The sequence below is a fragment of the Erythrolamprus reginae genome, chromosome Z, assembly GCF_031021105.1.
Source record: "Erythrolamprus reginae isolate rEryReg1 chromosome Z, rEryReg1.hap1, whole genome shotgun sequence".
In the NCBI taxonomy this organism is placed as follows: domain Eukaryota; kingdom Metazoa; phylum Chordata; class Lepidosauria; order Squamata; family Dipsadidae; genus Erythrolamprus; species Erythrolamprus reginae.
Window position 1 is genome coordinate 31,208,369 of NC_091963.1, and position 14,644 is coordinate 31,223,012.

A 14,644-nucleotide genomic window follows, 5' to 3' on the forward strand; every position below is an offset into this window, starting at 1 on the left:
GGGACGAGGTTTGTAAGGTGAAAAGTTTGTAAGACGAAACAATGTTTCCCATAGGAATCAATGGAAAAGCGATTAATGCATGCCAGCCCAAAACTCACCCCTTTTGCCAGCCGAAGTGCCCATTTTTATGCTGCTTGGATTTCCCTGAGGCTCCCCTCCATGGGAAACACCACCTCCGGACTTCCATGTTTTTGAGATGCTGCAGGGGAATCCCAGCAGTACAAAAATGGGCACTTTGCTGGCAACGGAAGTCCGGAGGTGGGGTTTCCCAGCGAGGGGAGCCTCAGCAAAATTGCAGCATTGCAAAAACACGGAAGTCCTCGAAACCCCACCTCCAGACTTCCCTGGTTTTGTGATGCTGCAATTTCGCTGAGGCTCCCCTCACTGGGAAACCCCACCTCCGGACTTCCGTTGCTAGCAAAGCGCCCATTTTTGCACTGCTGGGATTCCCCTGCAGCATTGCAAAAACACGGAAGTCCGGAGGTGGTGTTTCCCATGGAGGGGAGCCTCAGGGGAATCCCAGCAGCACAAAAAAGGGCACTTCACTGGCAACAGAGGTCTGGAGGTGGGACATCCCAGTGGCGGCGGCTTGGGTTTGCAAGGTGAGAATAGTTTGGAAGAAGAGGCAAAAAAAATCTTAAACCCCGGGTTTGTATTTGAAAAAGTTTGTATGAAAAGTTTGAAAGATGAGGTATCACTGTACAGTGGTACCTCTACTTAAGAACACCTCTACTTAAGAACTTTTCTAGATAAGAACCAGGTGTTCAAGATTTTTTTGCCTCTGCTTAAGAACAATTTTCTACTTAAGAACACAAGCCGGAAAAATTTCCCAGGAAATTTGAGAGCGGCACAAAGGCCAGTCCAGTTTCCTGCCATTTCCTCTTTAAACCCGGCCATCTCGGGCTTTTCTGGGCTGCCTTCCAGAAGCCTTTCGGTAGTGCTTAGGGAGGCTTTGGCAGCCCAGAGCAAAGAGTGTTTTCATTTCTCTGGGTGCTTCGCTGTGGTGACTCCCTCGTGCTGCCTCCCATACACCTGGCACAAGGTTGCCTCCCGGAGCATCTGGGCACAGAAAGGCAAAAGGGGGCACTTTGCCCCAGCCAGATCAACTCAGCTTCAGCCAAACTGAGGAGACACTACAGTGAAGGAAAGTCGCCGGCTACAAAGCGAATGAGCGACAGGAGAGGGGATCCCTTCAGCATGGGAAGGAAGATGCAGCAGATAGCACCAGCAGCAGCAGCCACCTTTCGGTCAAAGAAGCGGGGGGTTCCCCCCTCTCGCCCACCAGGGTTTCTCTCTCTGGCACAGTGTATGGGAGGCAGCCTCACACCAGGTGTATGGGAGGCGCATGCATGCTCCTCCGCACCGCCTCAGGGTCACTCTTTTTTTTAAAACTTAAAGTTTTGGATTTTTTTGATTCCCCTCACCTCACCTTCTTCCTTCAGCAGCAACTGTCCTCCTCCTCTTCTTCCTCCTCCTCCTCTCACCCAAATTCTGAGCTTTTTTTTTCCTAATGGGTTTGCACATATTATTTGCTTTTACGTTGATTCCTATGGGAAAAATTGCTTCTACTAAAGAATGTTTCTACTTAAGAACCTGGTCACAGAATGAATTAAGTTCTTAAGTAGAGGTACCACTGTATTCCATTGCCAATGTTGGAAAAGTCCTACTGTGAAACCAGGAAGTTTCTATCTGTAGATGTGGGGCTTTATATATATACAAGGTCAACTTATACATTTGTCATGATATTATCTACTGTAACAATGACTCTCCAAATCTCAAATATAGGCTTTCCATTGGCAACTACCTACCTTTTTAACAAGAAACATCAGTTATTATACTTCACATAAAAATCATGTCCTCCATGTAAAAGATTTTATTAAGAACTTATAATAATTCAAAATGATTATATGTTTAAAAGCCTTGTGTAACACATTGCACAGTTTCAAAGTAGAGTAATTCTGTATTATTTTCAAAACACACACAAGACCCCAATTACAGACCCTAAGCTGTATTTTTTGGAAGGCATAATTATCTTTCTTTAAGCAGACAAAGTTAAAGACATCTCTGCTTCACAAACTAGCCTAAAGCAATACACAATCTCAGTGTATGATATCATGAAATATATCATCAAAGTAACAATAGGGGTAATGGCTGCTTCAGTATTGTTTGATGATTCATGCTAGCCTTTCCACTTACTTCTTGACCCTGTCTATCACAACAGAGAAATGTGTTTGAATTGAAGATATATTATAGTTGTCATTAGATAAAATGCAGTACATTTTCTGTACTAGGAAGCTACTGTCCTTAAAAACAAATTACTTCCCTTTTCCCCCCCATCTCTTTGGCAATTCCTATGTTTGCCATATTTTTGGAGCACCTTATTATCCTGAAATTAGATTCTTGTAATTTTTGTAAAGTAGTTTTTGATTTGTTACAATTTCTGGGAGGGATGGGGGGGGACGGATTTCCATTTATAGTACAGTGATCCCTCGAGTTTCGCGATCTTGATCTTCGCGAAACGCTATATCGCGATTTTTCCACCGATGACGTCACTCTCTTCCTTCCTTTCTCATCTTTCTTTCTCTCTCTCTTTCTCTCTCTTGCTTCTTCCTCTCTCACACTCTCTTCCTCCCTCTTTCATCTCTTTCTTTCCTTCTCTCTCTTTCTCTATCTCTCCCCCTATTGCTGGCGGGCGGCGGGCGGCGGGCGGCGGGCGGGCGAGCGGGGGCATCAGCGAGGAGCCGGGGTTTCCCCTTTGCGTGGGTGGCCGGGAAGACCCAGGGAAGGTTCCTTCGGCCGCCCAGCAGCTGATCTGCTCGGTAGCGCAGCAGCAGCGAGGAGCCGAATCGGGGTTTCCCCGCACGCAAAGGGGAAACCCCGATTCGGCTCCTCGCTGCTGCTGCGCTACCGAGCAGATCAGCTGCTGGGCGGCCGAAGAAACCTTCCCTGGGTCTTCCCGGCCGCCCACGCAAAGGGGAAACCCCGGCTCCTCGCTGATGCCCGCCGCTCACCCGCCCGCCAGCAAGAGGGGGAAGACCCAGGGAAGGTTCCTTCGGCCGCCCAGCAGCTGATCTGCTCGGTAGCGCAGCAGCAGCGAGGAGCCGAATCGGGTTTAACCTTTGCGTGGGCGGCGGGGAACGCAAACTCCACCATCTATGCATGCGCAGCCATAGAAAAAAGGGCGCGCATGCGCAGATGGTGTTTTTACTTCCGTAACCCTACATTGCGAAAAATCGATTATCGCGAGGGGTCTTGGAACGGAACCCTCGTGATAATAGAGGGATCACTGTATATACTGTACACAATATACTGTCTATAATGTTCCAAAAATGTGATTATCAATCAGAATACTTATTTGTATCACTTACATTCATCATATGTTTTATGTTCATTCAAATATATAATGGCGGTATTAAAATATTCAAAACCAGATTTATTTAGGATTCAGGAATTATTCACTTTGTCAAGCTTTTAATTGTTGATTTTTTTTCATCTAGGCTATAGCATAAAATTGTTATAAAAGCTCATAATCTATATTTTAATAGAGATATAAATATAATATTTAAATATTATTTAAATGTATAATATTAATTATTTATAAAGGGCCCTTAAAATGTAATCTTCCAGAAAACTTGGGGGTCCAGTCAGGAAAACTGTAGGGTAATTGTACTGTGTTTAGTTAGATGTTTTTATCCCTCAATATTGCTTTTATTTCTTTTCTAAGAGTATTTTTAAGAGTTTGTGCCTGTCTCACTGAATGTGACTTCCCAGAGTCACATTCAATAAGGTAGGCAGTCATGTAACTTTGTTAAATAAATGAATGTTTGAATAATATAGATGGTTCATAACCCTGTCACTAATCACCAAGATAGAAAAAGCATAAACACAAATATTGGAAATGCTATAACAAGTTTGAAAATTTGAAAATATGTATTGGTAAGGTAAAAAACCCTCAAAAATACTGGAAGCAAACTGATTGAAATATTTTTTTAAACTCTAAATATAAAATTGAAACTGAAGTCACAGATATTTTATTAGATATAATTCAGGAAATAACACCTATATTAATACATTAGAAAATTATTTTTTGAAATTTATAATGCAATTTATTATATTGACAAAAATGCTATAAAAGAAAAACCTAGCTGAAAGCATTAGATGGTGAAACTAGAACTGATGGATGTGCTACAATCAAAATTGGCAGTATCTATCTGTAATGGAATTTTACAATAAGATTCAAGCAGCCCATTACACAGCACTTGGAATTTGATTTCTAGGATTTAAATAGAAATAGAAACAACCTTTAATGTTCAATATGAGAAATAAGTAAATGAAAATGTAGATTAAAAATATTTTCATAATATTTTTAATCTATATTCAGTATCTGTTTTGTCTGCAGCTATTTTTCTTTTTCTCTTTGTATGTCCCTCTTTCAATAATAAGAAAAAAATTAAAGAAGGGATAGAACAATTATTCTCAGTTACTGCTAATTATCAGTTACTTCTGCTGAATGTAATATTTTCCACTATTAATGTTCTATTTAATAGATAATGAACCGAGCAACAGATGTCCAACTCATCCTAGAATAATTTATTTTTCCCCTCCTGCTGTGGCTGTCATTTGTTCCATGTCACTAATAAATTTCTTTTCTTTTAACTACAGTAATATGAAATACCTGCCAGGTATCAATTAAAATCACTTACAAATAATTATCACAACAAAGTATGCAAAATTTACACATAAGAAAAATATATTTGAATATAAATATGCCTCAACATACAATCACAAATAGCTGTGATTTTGGCTGCTAAATCATGAGGTCATAAAGCAAGATTTTTGCCAAGCGTTAATCCTAATCCAAACCAGTCCAGGTCTCACAGTCCTGAACCTCACTAAGATAAAGTCATTTCACCTACCTATTCCCTCCCCCCCCCCAATCTCTGCCCTTTTGGCCATCCTGCACCTTGTCTTGTGGGACAGCAAGCTGCTCCAAAATCCCGCAGTTCTGGGGCTTCTTACCAGGAAGATACACCTACCAAAGCCCAGTTCCAGGAAAAGGAGAAAAAGTAGGAGCTGCAGCCCCTATTAGTGGTGGTCATGGTGGTGATAGAGAAGGAGTGAGCAGGGGCATAAGGAGAATAAGCTAAATATTTTAACTTTGGATATATGAGAACTTGAGAACTGAATATTTGACCTCTGTGCCTTTCAATATACTAAAAAGGTCCTTTTTCAACTGTACTGGTTAGTGAGGTAAGAAAGTTAAATAAGTGGTGCAGGACAGGTATTCATTAGCTTCACATCAAAAAATTCCTTTGTGATGCATAAATTGTTGATAACAAAAAATATTTCTGAAAACGTATAATTTCTATACCAAAAACTTTGACCATTAAATAATAGATTGTAAAGTGCATGTTATAATGGAAACATGTTGAAATTACAAGTTATTTCAGGTCTTTTTTCTTTCTGAAACTTTTATTTATTTTTTTGATTGATAGCTTATTTGTTGTTTCGTTTATTTATATTTCCAGCCTCAAGGCGGGGCTCTTTTCCCCTAGATCAGAGTTAGGCAAAGTTGGCTCTTCTATGACTTGTAGACTTCAACTCCCAGAATTCCTGAGCCAATCATGCTAGCTAAGGAATCCTGGGAATTGAAGTCCACAAGTCATAGAAGAGCCAACTTTGCCTACCCCTGCCCTAGATTAATTGAATAATAAATAACTTGACTATAAATAAAATGTAACATTATTTTTATTACATAATATCAATACAATTGACTTCTGCATGCTACTCTTGCTAATTAGAATGCACAAAATGCACAGGCACAGTATATGTGGTATATTGCTCAACAGTAAGTCCTAGTGGACAACCATTTAAATATCACCCAGCAGTGTGCAGCAGCTGCCAAAAAAGCCAACACAGTTCTAGGCTGCATTAACAGAGGAATAGAATCAAGATCACGTGAAGTGTTAATACCGCTTTATAAGGCCTTGGTAAGGCCACACTTGAAATACTGCATTCAGTTTTGGTCGCCACAATGCAAAAGGGATATTGAGACTCTCTAGAAAAAGTGCAGAGAAGAGCAACAAAGATGATTAGAGAACTGGAGGCTAAAACATATGAAGAACATGAGGAACTAGGCATGGCTAGTTTAATGAAAAGAGGAACCAGGGGAGATATGATAGCAGTTTTCTAGTATCTCAGGGGTTGCCACAAAAAAGGAGTCAACTTATTCTCCAAAGCATCTGAATGTAGAACAAGAAGCAATGGGTAGAAACTAAACAAGGAGAGAAGTAACTTAGAACTAAGGAGAAATTTCCTGACAATCAGTGGAACGGTTGATCAGTGGAACAGCTTTCCTCCAGAAGTTGTGAATGCCCCAACACTGGAAGTTTTTAAGCAGATGTTGGATAACCATCTGTCTGAAGTAGTATAGGGTTTCCTACCTAAGTAGGGGGTTGGACTAGAAGACTTCCAAGGTCCCTTCCAACTCATATTTTATTTTCAAAATTCAAATTCTGGATCTTAGATTTAAATAATATCAACAAGTCTAAGAGCTAGATCTGTGCCACAAATCCAGGATAAGTTTTAGCTGAGCAGAACACATAATTTGTTTAAAAAGTGAATTTCATATTGGCTGGAAGTGAAGTATAGTCAACAAATGTGGAAGGCTGTAAACAAAGGAAGCTGGGATCTATTAGGAGTAAGGACAATTTAAGGCAACTCTTTGTATTTTAATCACTTTTTATTTTAAAAAATTAAGACTAAGTTGACTCCTAACCTTAAGAATACAGAAGTGTTGACACACCTGGCTCAATTGTTCAAGAAATCCCATTAACAAAAATATAGAGTTCTTCTAAAAGAGAGAGGGGGCCCTCTACAAATAGAACTGAACTTGACTGTAAGTCAAAGATTAACTTACTACGCTATGAAATGAATTTAGGGGGGGAAGGTTTTCAAAAGAAAATCATCATTTTTTAAAATTTCACTTCATCTTAGACTTCAACAGGAATATACAGTGTAGCTGAGTACATAAAATACACAAAAGAGAGTGCTAATCTGGCTAGAGAGTGCGCCTAACAGAGAAACTAAGGAAATCTTTTCATAGTTCTGTTTCACAGATGAAAATCTCTGAGGGAAAGAGTAGATTGATTACATCTTTGCTGTTAGTGTAGATATGCCTCAATCAACTTATCTCTAATATTTGAATACCAAGACTGCAAAAAATACAATTTTTCACAAGAAAACAGACTCTCCATTTTAAGTTAGCTTGATATTGCATCTTTTTATTAGCCTCAATTCTCCTCTAAAGAAACTCACTTTTCTCTTTAGCTACATTCTCGTTGATTAATGCACATGGCACTGTATTATATTACATCTTGCATCAGCCTTAAATCTGACTACTGTCATGACGATAAAAGAATTCAGTCCTGCTTCAAAAATGTGTCAGAAATGAACAGTAGCACTGGGTTAATAAATAAATGAACAAACAAAACAGGCCCAGTCAAATTCTATTTGAAGTAGAACGACAAGATATCAAATATTATTCATCTCTATTTCAATGTTTTAACACAATAGATATGCTTTTCTAGTCACTAGGCAGATGATGAATCATAAAATGAAATAAATAACTCCAAGGTCAAGGCACATGTAACTAGTCAGTAGCTGATGAAAAAAAAATTACCCTCTTTATCCTTGTCTCCTCTTGATCCATTATTGTATGTTCCTCAAATACTTTCTGACCTTGGAGAGGGGAAAAAGGGAATAACAATAATTAACAGTATGTCACATTCAGCATACAAATAAAGACTTCTTAAGCAAAGAAATATTTTACAAATATCACCTACGGTATTTTCTTTTTTTTCCTTTTAAAGTTGATTTGACCAAAAATCATAAAAGATCAATGACCATAGAAATTTTAAGCAGGAAATACACAGTAACCTTTTTTTCACTGTGACTTGACAAGTGGCAGAGAAAGCAATCCATATTTACTCCTGTTCAGACGCTGTTCAGACTTTCAAAGTAAACCTGTATGAATGTTATGCTAGCTAAAATATATTCTTCAAGAATTATAAACAAAAATGGCTGAAAACATACAGATGAAAACAATGGGCCTCTCACTTATATTTTGTAATATTAATTTTTCAGTTCATCTCTTACAGCATTTATTAGAGCAGGAATCCCCTACCTGTGAGCCATGGTCCACTACTAGGATGTAATGGGTGTGATCAAGTATTGTGAGTGGTGGGCAGCATGCACTTGCCGCCCCACTAACTTGAGCAGTAGGCATCAGTGTTCCCAACCCCAGTTATATAGGCAAATAGTACCGACACTCGCAGTCCCACTCACATGAGTACACCTGTACCTCACACAAAACTCTTCCTACCTCCCCCCGCACCAGGCCACCAACTGAGAAAGGATGGGGAACGCTGTATTAGAGGGAGAGATACAAGTTAGATTTCATTAAGTTTCCAATTGAAAACATTGAATGAGGAATGTAAAAAAGGGGTCCTGAATTAATCCATGCCCAACCCAAAATGTTGCAGATCTTTTGATCCATATACAGAATGAATCAAGCTTATTTAGTACTGGATAAACTAAAATGTGACTGATCTGGAATAATCTTTTGGGAGGGAAAAGGGGTCCTGAATTAATCCATGCCCAACCCAAAATGTTGCAGATCTTTTGATCCATATACAGAATGAATCAAGCTTATTTAGTACTGGATAAACTAAAATGTGACTGATCTGGAATAATCTTTTGGGAGGGAAAAGCAGAAAAAAGTCAAGACTAGGAAGGCACTAGCAAAATTGAGGCTGGAAAGATATGTTAGGGGAGCTAAGTACAATATTGTCAACGCTGAAGCTGACCTGGCTGAAGCCATCTTGAGGATTTACACTGGAGTAAGGGATAGGGAGGGGGAATCAGAGATAGCTGGGGCTGTGTAGTCAAAATAAAATACTTTTTCTTGGGAACGTTCTCACACCTGGCTGGAGGAAGGAGTGATGTCTTCAGACCAGCGGAAACTGCATTAATTGGGCTGGGTGGTTGGTTGGTTGGGATTGTTTGGAAAGACTTTTACTTTTAATTAGGTGAAAACCAAGGGGCCCATCAAAGTTGGTTTTCACTAGTTATGTGCCAAAATTTTCCAATAAAGCTATTTTTTGAGGAACTTTATTTGCTTGCTTGTTTGTTTGCTTGTTTAGTCAGACATGTGTTAGATAGCAGATATAAGTACAGTGGTACCTTGGTTTTCGAACGCTTCTCAGTTCAAACAAATCAGTATTTGACCAGGAAATTCAAGAAACTTTTGCCCTGAAATCCAAACAAATATTTGGAACTCCAACACTCGAGAGAGCTGAAGACAGAAGCCGGCAAGCTACAGAGAGAGAAAGAGAGAGCCAGGGATAGTAGCGAGCAAGCGAGAGAGCTGAATATAGAATCAGGCAAGCTACAGAGAGAGAGAGAGAAAGAAAGAGAGAGACACAGGGACAGAAGCAGGCAAGCTAGAGGGAGAGACAACTGAGGAGGGGAATTTATTTTAAATTGTTTCGGTTCTCAACCAAATCAGTTCTCAACCTCACTTCCAGAACAAATTGTGGTCGAGAACCGAGGTACCACTGTATTAACATAATTATGAATACATTAAATGGATACAAATAAAAAGGAACATTAGGATAGGAACAGTAAGCATGCTGGTACATTTATGCATGCCCCTTAAAGACAGGAATGGGATGAGGTCGACAGTAGACCATTTAATATTAAAGTTTTTGGGATTTGGGGAACAAACCACAGAGTCAAATAGTGCATTCTATGCATTAAAAACTCTGTTACTGAAGTCGTTTTTTCTGCAGTCAAATTTGGCATGGTTTACAATAAGTTTGAGTCTATTACATGCTCATTTACTGTTGTGGTTGAAGCTGAAGTAGTATTTACAGATAGGACATTGTAGCCGATAATTTTATGTACTATGCTAAGGTCAGAATGAAGACAGGTCTAAATTGTCTAATCCCAAAATTGCAAGTCTGGTAGAAGACTCTTCCCATGAAGTATCTCTGGACTCATTCAATGGTATTAATATCTTATATACAGTGCAGATTCCAGACAGATGAGCTGTATTCAAGAATTGGTCTACCAAAAGTTTTGCATGCCCTAGTTTGTAGTTCAACATTACCAGAGAAGAAGCTAAACAAGATCAGGTTAACAACTCTTAATGCCTTTTTGGCAATGCTGTTACAGTGAGCTCTGGCACTTAGATCACTTGAGATTATTAGGAGAATATCCGGGAGCTTGGAGAACATGGAGGGCAGAAGTACAGTATTTGCCTGCAGCTATGGAGAAAGATGTGGCTACTTTATGGAGGAAAATAGTGCTCTTTTGGCCTCAGGGAAATCTACACAAATACATTTATTTCACCAAATTTTTAAATGTTAGAATTAATTTTATTTTCTATGTTTTATTAATATAAACTTCTGAATGTTTTGAAGGGTGGCTGATAATAAATATAATTAATAAATAAATTGGTTTGGTTTTTTATCCTTTTCTGTCTTGTATTTTAATAATTGCTAGCTGCCTTAAGTATTCACTTGAACAAAAATGGCATGATTTATATTAAATAAAATATATATATAATTATCTGATAAATATGAAAGTAAACTATGCACACACAAAATAAATCTGCAAGAAAAAAATTAAGACATGATTTCTAAAAATAGTTTTTCATTTTCTACTAAAGCAGGGTCTTCAAATTTTCAGGCTTTTTCATAAAAACAAAGTCCTGATCAAGAGATAAAATTTCTGAATTTCAGGTGACCTTCCACCTGAATTTCCACCACTTTTGCAACCTCCTAGGGGAAAAAAATCTACAATTCAAGCAAATATTCAGTAGAGAACTGAAAAAAAAAGAAACCTCCAAAGAAATTGGAGGAAGGGGAACTCTATGAAAGGCTAAAGGGGAAAAAAGACCTTATTGCAACAATTCTTTAACAATAATTCAAATAAAGGGAGTATAATGTACAGTAAATGTGTGTGTGTATGCTAACCTAGCTGCAATAAAGATACTGTATGATTGAGCTCTTCCTTTTCCCGTTGACTGCTACCAGCCATACTGTATTGATAAAGAATTTAGAAACACTTAACTTCAGATAATTATTTTTCAAAAAGTGATATCTACTATTACTTTAAAATAAGCCAACAGGAAATGATGAATGGATTGTATCAAAGTAAACTAATTCTCTTTTCTTTTCTTGAACAAATATATTTCTGCAATGAACAGTATTAATACAAATACATTTCTATTAATTATACAATTAATGACCAGAAAAAATATCCACTAACATACAATCTGCCAAGCATTAATTCTAAGAAACTGTCCAACAATTGGACTAAAAAATATTCATAAAATGAAAGCAGGTACATTAAGTTTCTGAACTGCATTTCGTGATAATTTTTATGATTGTCAATGATAAAACTCACCTCAATAAGTGCCGAATGACAATATTTTCTGTCGAGTTCAGCTACTTCTTCCAACCAGAAAATTTAAGCAAACCACTTGCTTCTTTAGTCATTCCTGGCTAATAGCACTACATGGTATCAAGCCAACAAAATTATGAAATAGTCATGAAAACACATATGAAAATACTATCACATGTTTTTAATGTAATTTAAAATCTCTTACTGAGATTAAAAATGAATTATTCCACAGGATTTGGTTTCATGCTGCATTTAAAATATAATTATATTCATTTTCTCACACAATTTTTCACTTTCAGTGCTCATTATAACCTTTTTATGAAACACTAAAAAAGCTAAACAGTGAATTGTTTTTATTGTGATAATATCCAGCATAGCAAAATTTATAAGTAACAAGGAAATAAATAGTTTCTGATTATAAATGAAAGTGTAGTTTGCTGTATTCTTGAATGAAATCATAGGCAGACTTCTTGAAAGACAAAGCTGTGTACTCTCCAGGAAAAATATTAATATTTTGATCTGAAATATTGAAAATACAATAATTTATTAGCATTTCAAACTACACTACACAAATTGGAAAATGTACAGGCAATTTAAAATGTTCATTCAACTATGAAAAGTGAACTAAAATTGGGAAAAGCAGTTAATTTATTTAATACTCTTAGAGCAATCCATTGAGATTTTTACTATGATGACAATAGAACTCTATCAAGTCACTGATCCTCCTGCTAGGAATTTCTTCTTCAAATAACCACGATCCTACTGAATTCCAGAACCATTCCTTTACCTAGTTATAAAATTATATATTTGATATTCAGGTTTTGCTGATTTTTTAATGACAAAATTCCATTCTGATATAGTATTATTATTCTGTAACCGTTTCTCAAATTTCCTCAATATTTTTAATAGCAAAAGGCTTTAGTAAAATGTGACATTTTACAATTATTAATAATTGTTAATACAGTATCTGTAAATTATTGTACATGGCATCAAACAAAGAGTTTTGAAGACTTTTGAAAATAAAGCTGTTGTTAAATTCAGCAATATAGCTTTAAATGCTGCTAATAGCATATTATTCCACACATATCTTTTTAATAGCCTTCCAAAGTATTCTAAAAAACTTACCTCCATTACCTCAGAAAAGAGAGGACACACTCCACATCTCCTGAATAACAGTTGGAATTATCTCACAGTTGCCCTGAGTTTTATATCTGTATTTGTACAATACACTCCTTTCTTGTCATTCCTATTCCTTGGTGTTACCAAACGCTATCAACAATCCTTCTATATCCTTTTTTTATATCACTCTAAACATTTTATGGATTTCAGCAGTTCCTCATAATCCAGCAGATTTATCTCCTCCAATCAAATCCTTAAATAAATAAATCAAAATATCTTCCTGCCTTTGGTTAGTCAAAAGTTGTCTGAGAGAATAAGAAGCTATCATCTGTTTAAATATAATATTTTTTACACTTCAATCTACAAATTCCTATGAGCCTTTGGATCTTCATCTGTTTGTTTTGTAAATTTTTAATTTTGCAGATTATATCTTGCAGTGTATTTATTTCAAAAAATATTATTTGCAATAGATTAGATCTAAAATTGCTATCAAAAAGCATTCCCACTCACTGTAGGACTTTTTCCATCTTATAACAAAAGAGCATTGCAAGATAGCAGTATCCTCACATAAGAAGCTGTGTTCTGCTACACAACACAGAACAGAACACAGAACACACCGTGCTCTTTAAAACAGAGTATTTTCTTCATACAAAAATATTCATATCATAAATCCCAATGCAATTTGGTATTCCGTTAAGAAGTGAACTTTTTCTCCCCCCAATGATAATCCTTTCCACCCAAGCCAGTGTTCCTATTAAATAAAGTAATTCTGCAACCTAGTTATTTGGGAAGTAGTTTTATAATGTTTAGCTCATCTAATTTACAACAGAAAAATATTTGACTGCAGTGCACTGAAGCTTACCATAAATATACTAATTTGCCATCTTTAAATAAATTTGATTGGTAATTCCACCTTTAATTTATTTGGAAAGGAAAACACACACTACCAATGTGCTACTAAGTAAAACAAAACTAGCACCACAAGCACACAAAGTATCAAATAATCCAATTTCTGAAGCCATACAAACTCAGTTCTGGCAACAATCACCCAACTCACTGTCACTTCCATAATGGTTTGGGGTTTTTTTTATGTATGATCCTTGTCACATACATTACTGATTTGCTCCTGAGTTCTTTTCAGTCTTTGTAATTCAGGTGTGTCGGTAACAATGCTGAAACCTCTTCCTTTGCTTTCTTCAAAGTCTCGCTTGTACTTGACCTATAAATAAGAAAAAGACAGGGCAAGATTTTATGAACTAACGGCTTTGCTTCAAGGTAATTTTAAGTGAAAGAATTGCAAAAGTTTTAATCAATAAAAGCCATTTTTCATCATGCAGGGGTAGTTATTTCAAAATTAAAAACAGCAGCAAGCTGGATGGTTTCAATGAGCCAAGGTGGCGCAGTGGGTAGAGTGCAGTACTGCAGGCCACTAAAGCTGACTGCTAGATCTGCAGGTCAGCAGTTCAAATCTCATCACCGGCTCAAGGTTGACTCAGCCTTCCATCCTTCCGAAGTGGGATAAAATGAGGACCCGGATTGTGGGGGCAATATGCTGGCTCTGTTAAAAAGTGCTATTGCTAACATGTTGTAAGCCGCCCTGAGTCTAAGAAGAAGGGTGGCATTAAAAATCAAATAAAAAAATTACAGTAGTAAAGAGTACAACAATGCAATACCTGAAAGATCACATTCCTTCATCTTCGAGAAAATTGACTGTCAGGTTGCTAAAAATTATCCTCAATTGATGGCAAATCAATTTTTTTAAAAAACTGCTAGAAGTTGCATTGTATAAAATAAGTGGAAATAACTCCTGTCCATATTTTCTACTCTTACTATTCCTTTTAAAGGTTCCATGGTCACAATTTTGGAGAACCAACTGAAAAAAAAGTACAATGGCAATAATGGAGAAAAGGAAAACAGAAAGTGAAGATGTCCCAAAAGATCTATAAGTGTGACACCTAAATACCAAAGGCTTTGGATAACAAGGGGAGCAAACTGAAAGGTCGGAACAGCTTAGCCAATAACATCCAACATCTTTAGGTATAATTTTTTTATTGTT

General features: G+C 37.0%; 1 protein-coding gene across 9 annotated transcripts in view; it reads right to left on the bottom strand.

Moving 5' to 3' along the window:
• NEBL (nebulette) overlaps positions 1–14,644 on the bottom strand; it is a 192,963-nt gene that overhangs the window by 82,213 nt on the left and 96,106 nt on the right. For 6 of the 9 annotated variants that reach the window (XM_070767104.1, XM_070767099.1, XM_070767103.1 and 3 more), the window contains exons 1-2: positions 11,473–11,579; positions 7,682–7,740 (exon numbers count right to left, since the gene is read on the bottom strand). In XM_070767104.1, the coding sequence (XP_070623205.1) occupies positions 7,682–7,711 (30 nt within the window). In that variant the 5' untranslated portion in view covers positions 7,712–7,740; positions 11,473–11,579. Of the gene's footprint in view, positions 1–7,681; positions 7,741–11,472; positions 11,580–13,699; positions 13,808–14,644 lie in introns of those variants that run through there. The other 3 variants (XM_070767106.1, XM_070767105.1, XM_070767098.1) reach the window with 2 other exon arrangements.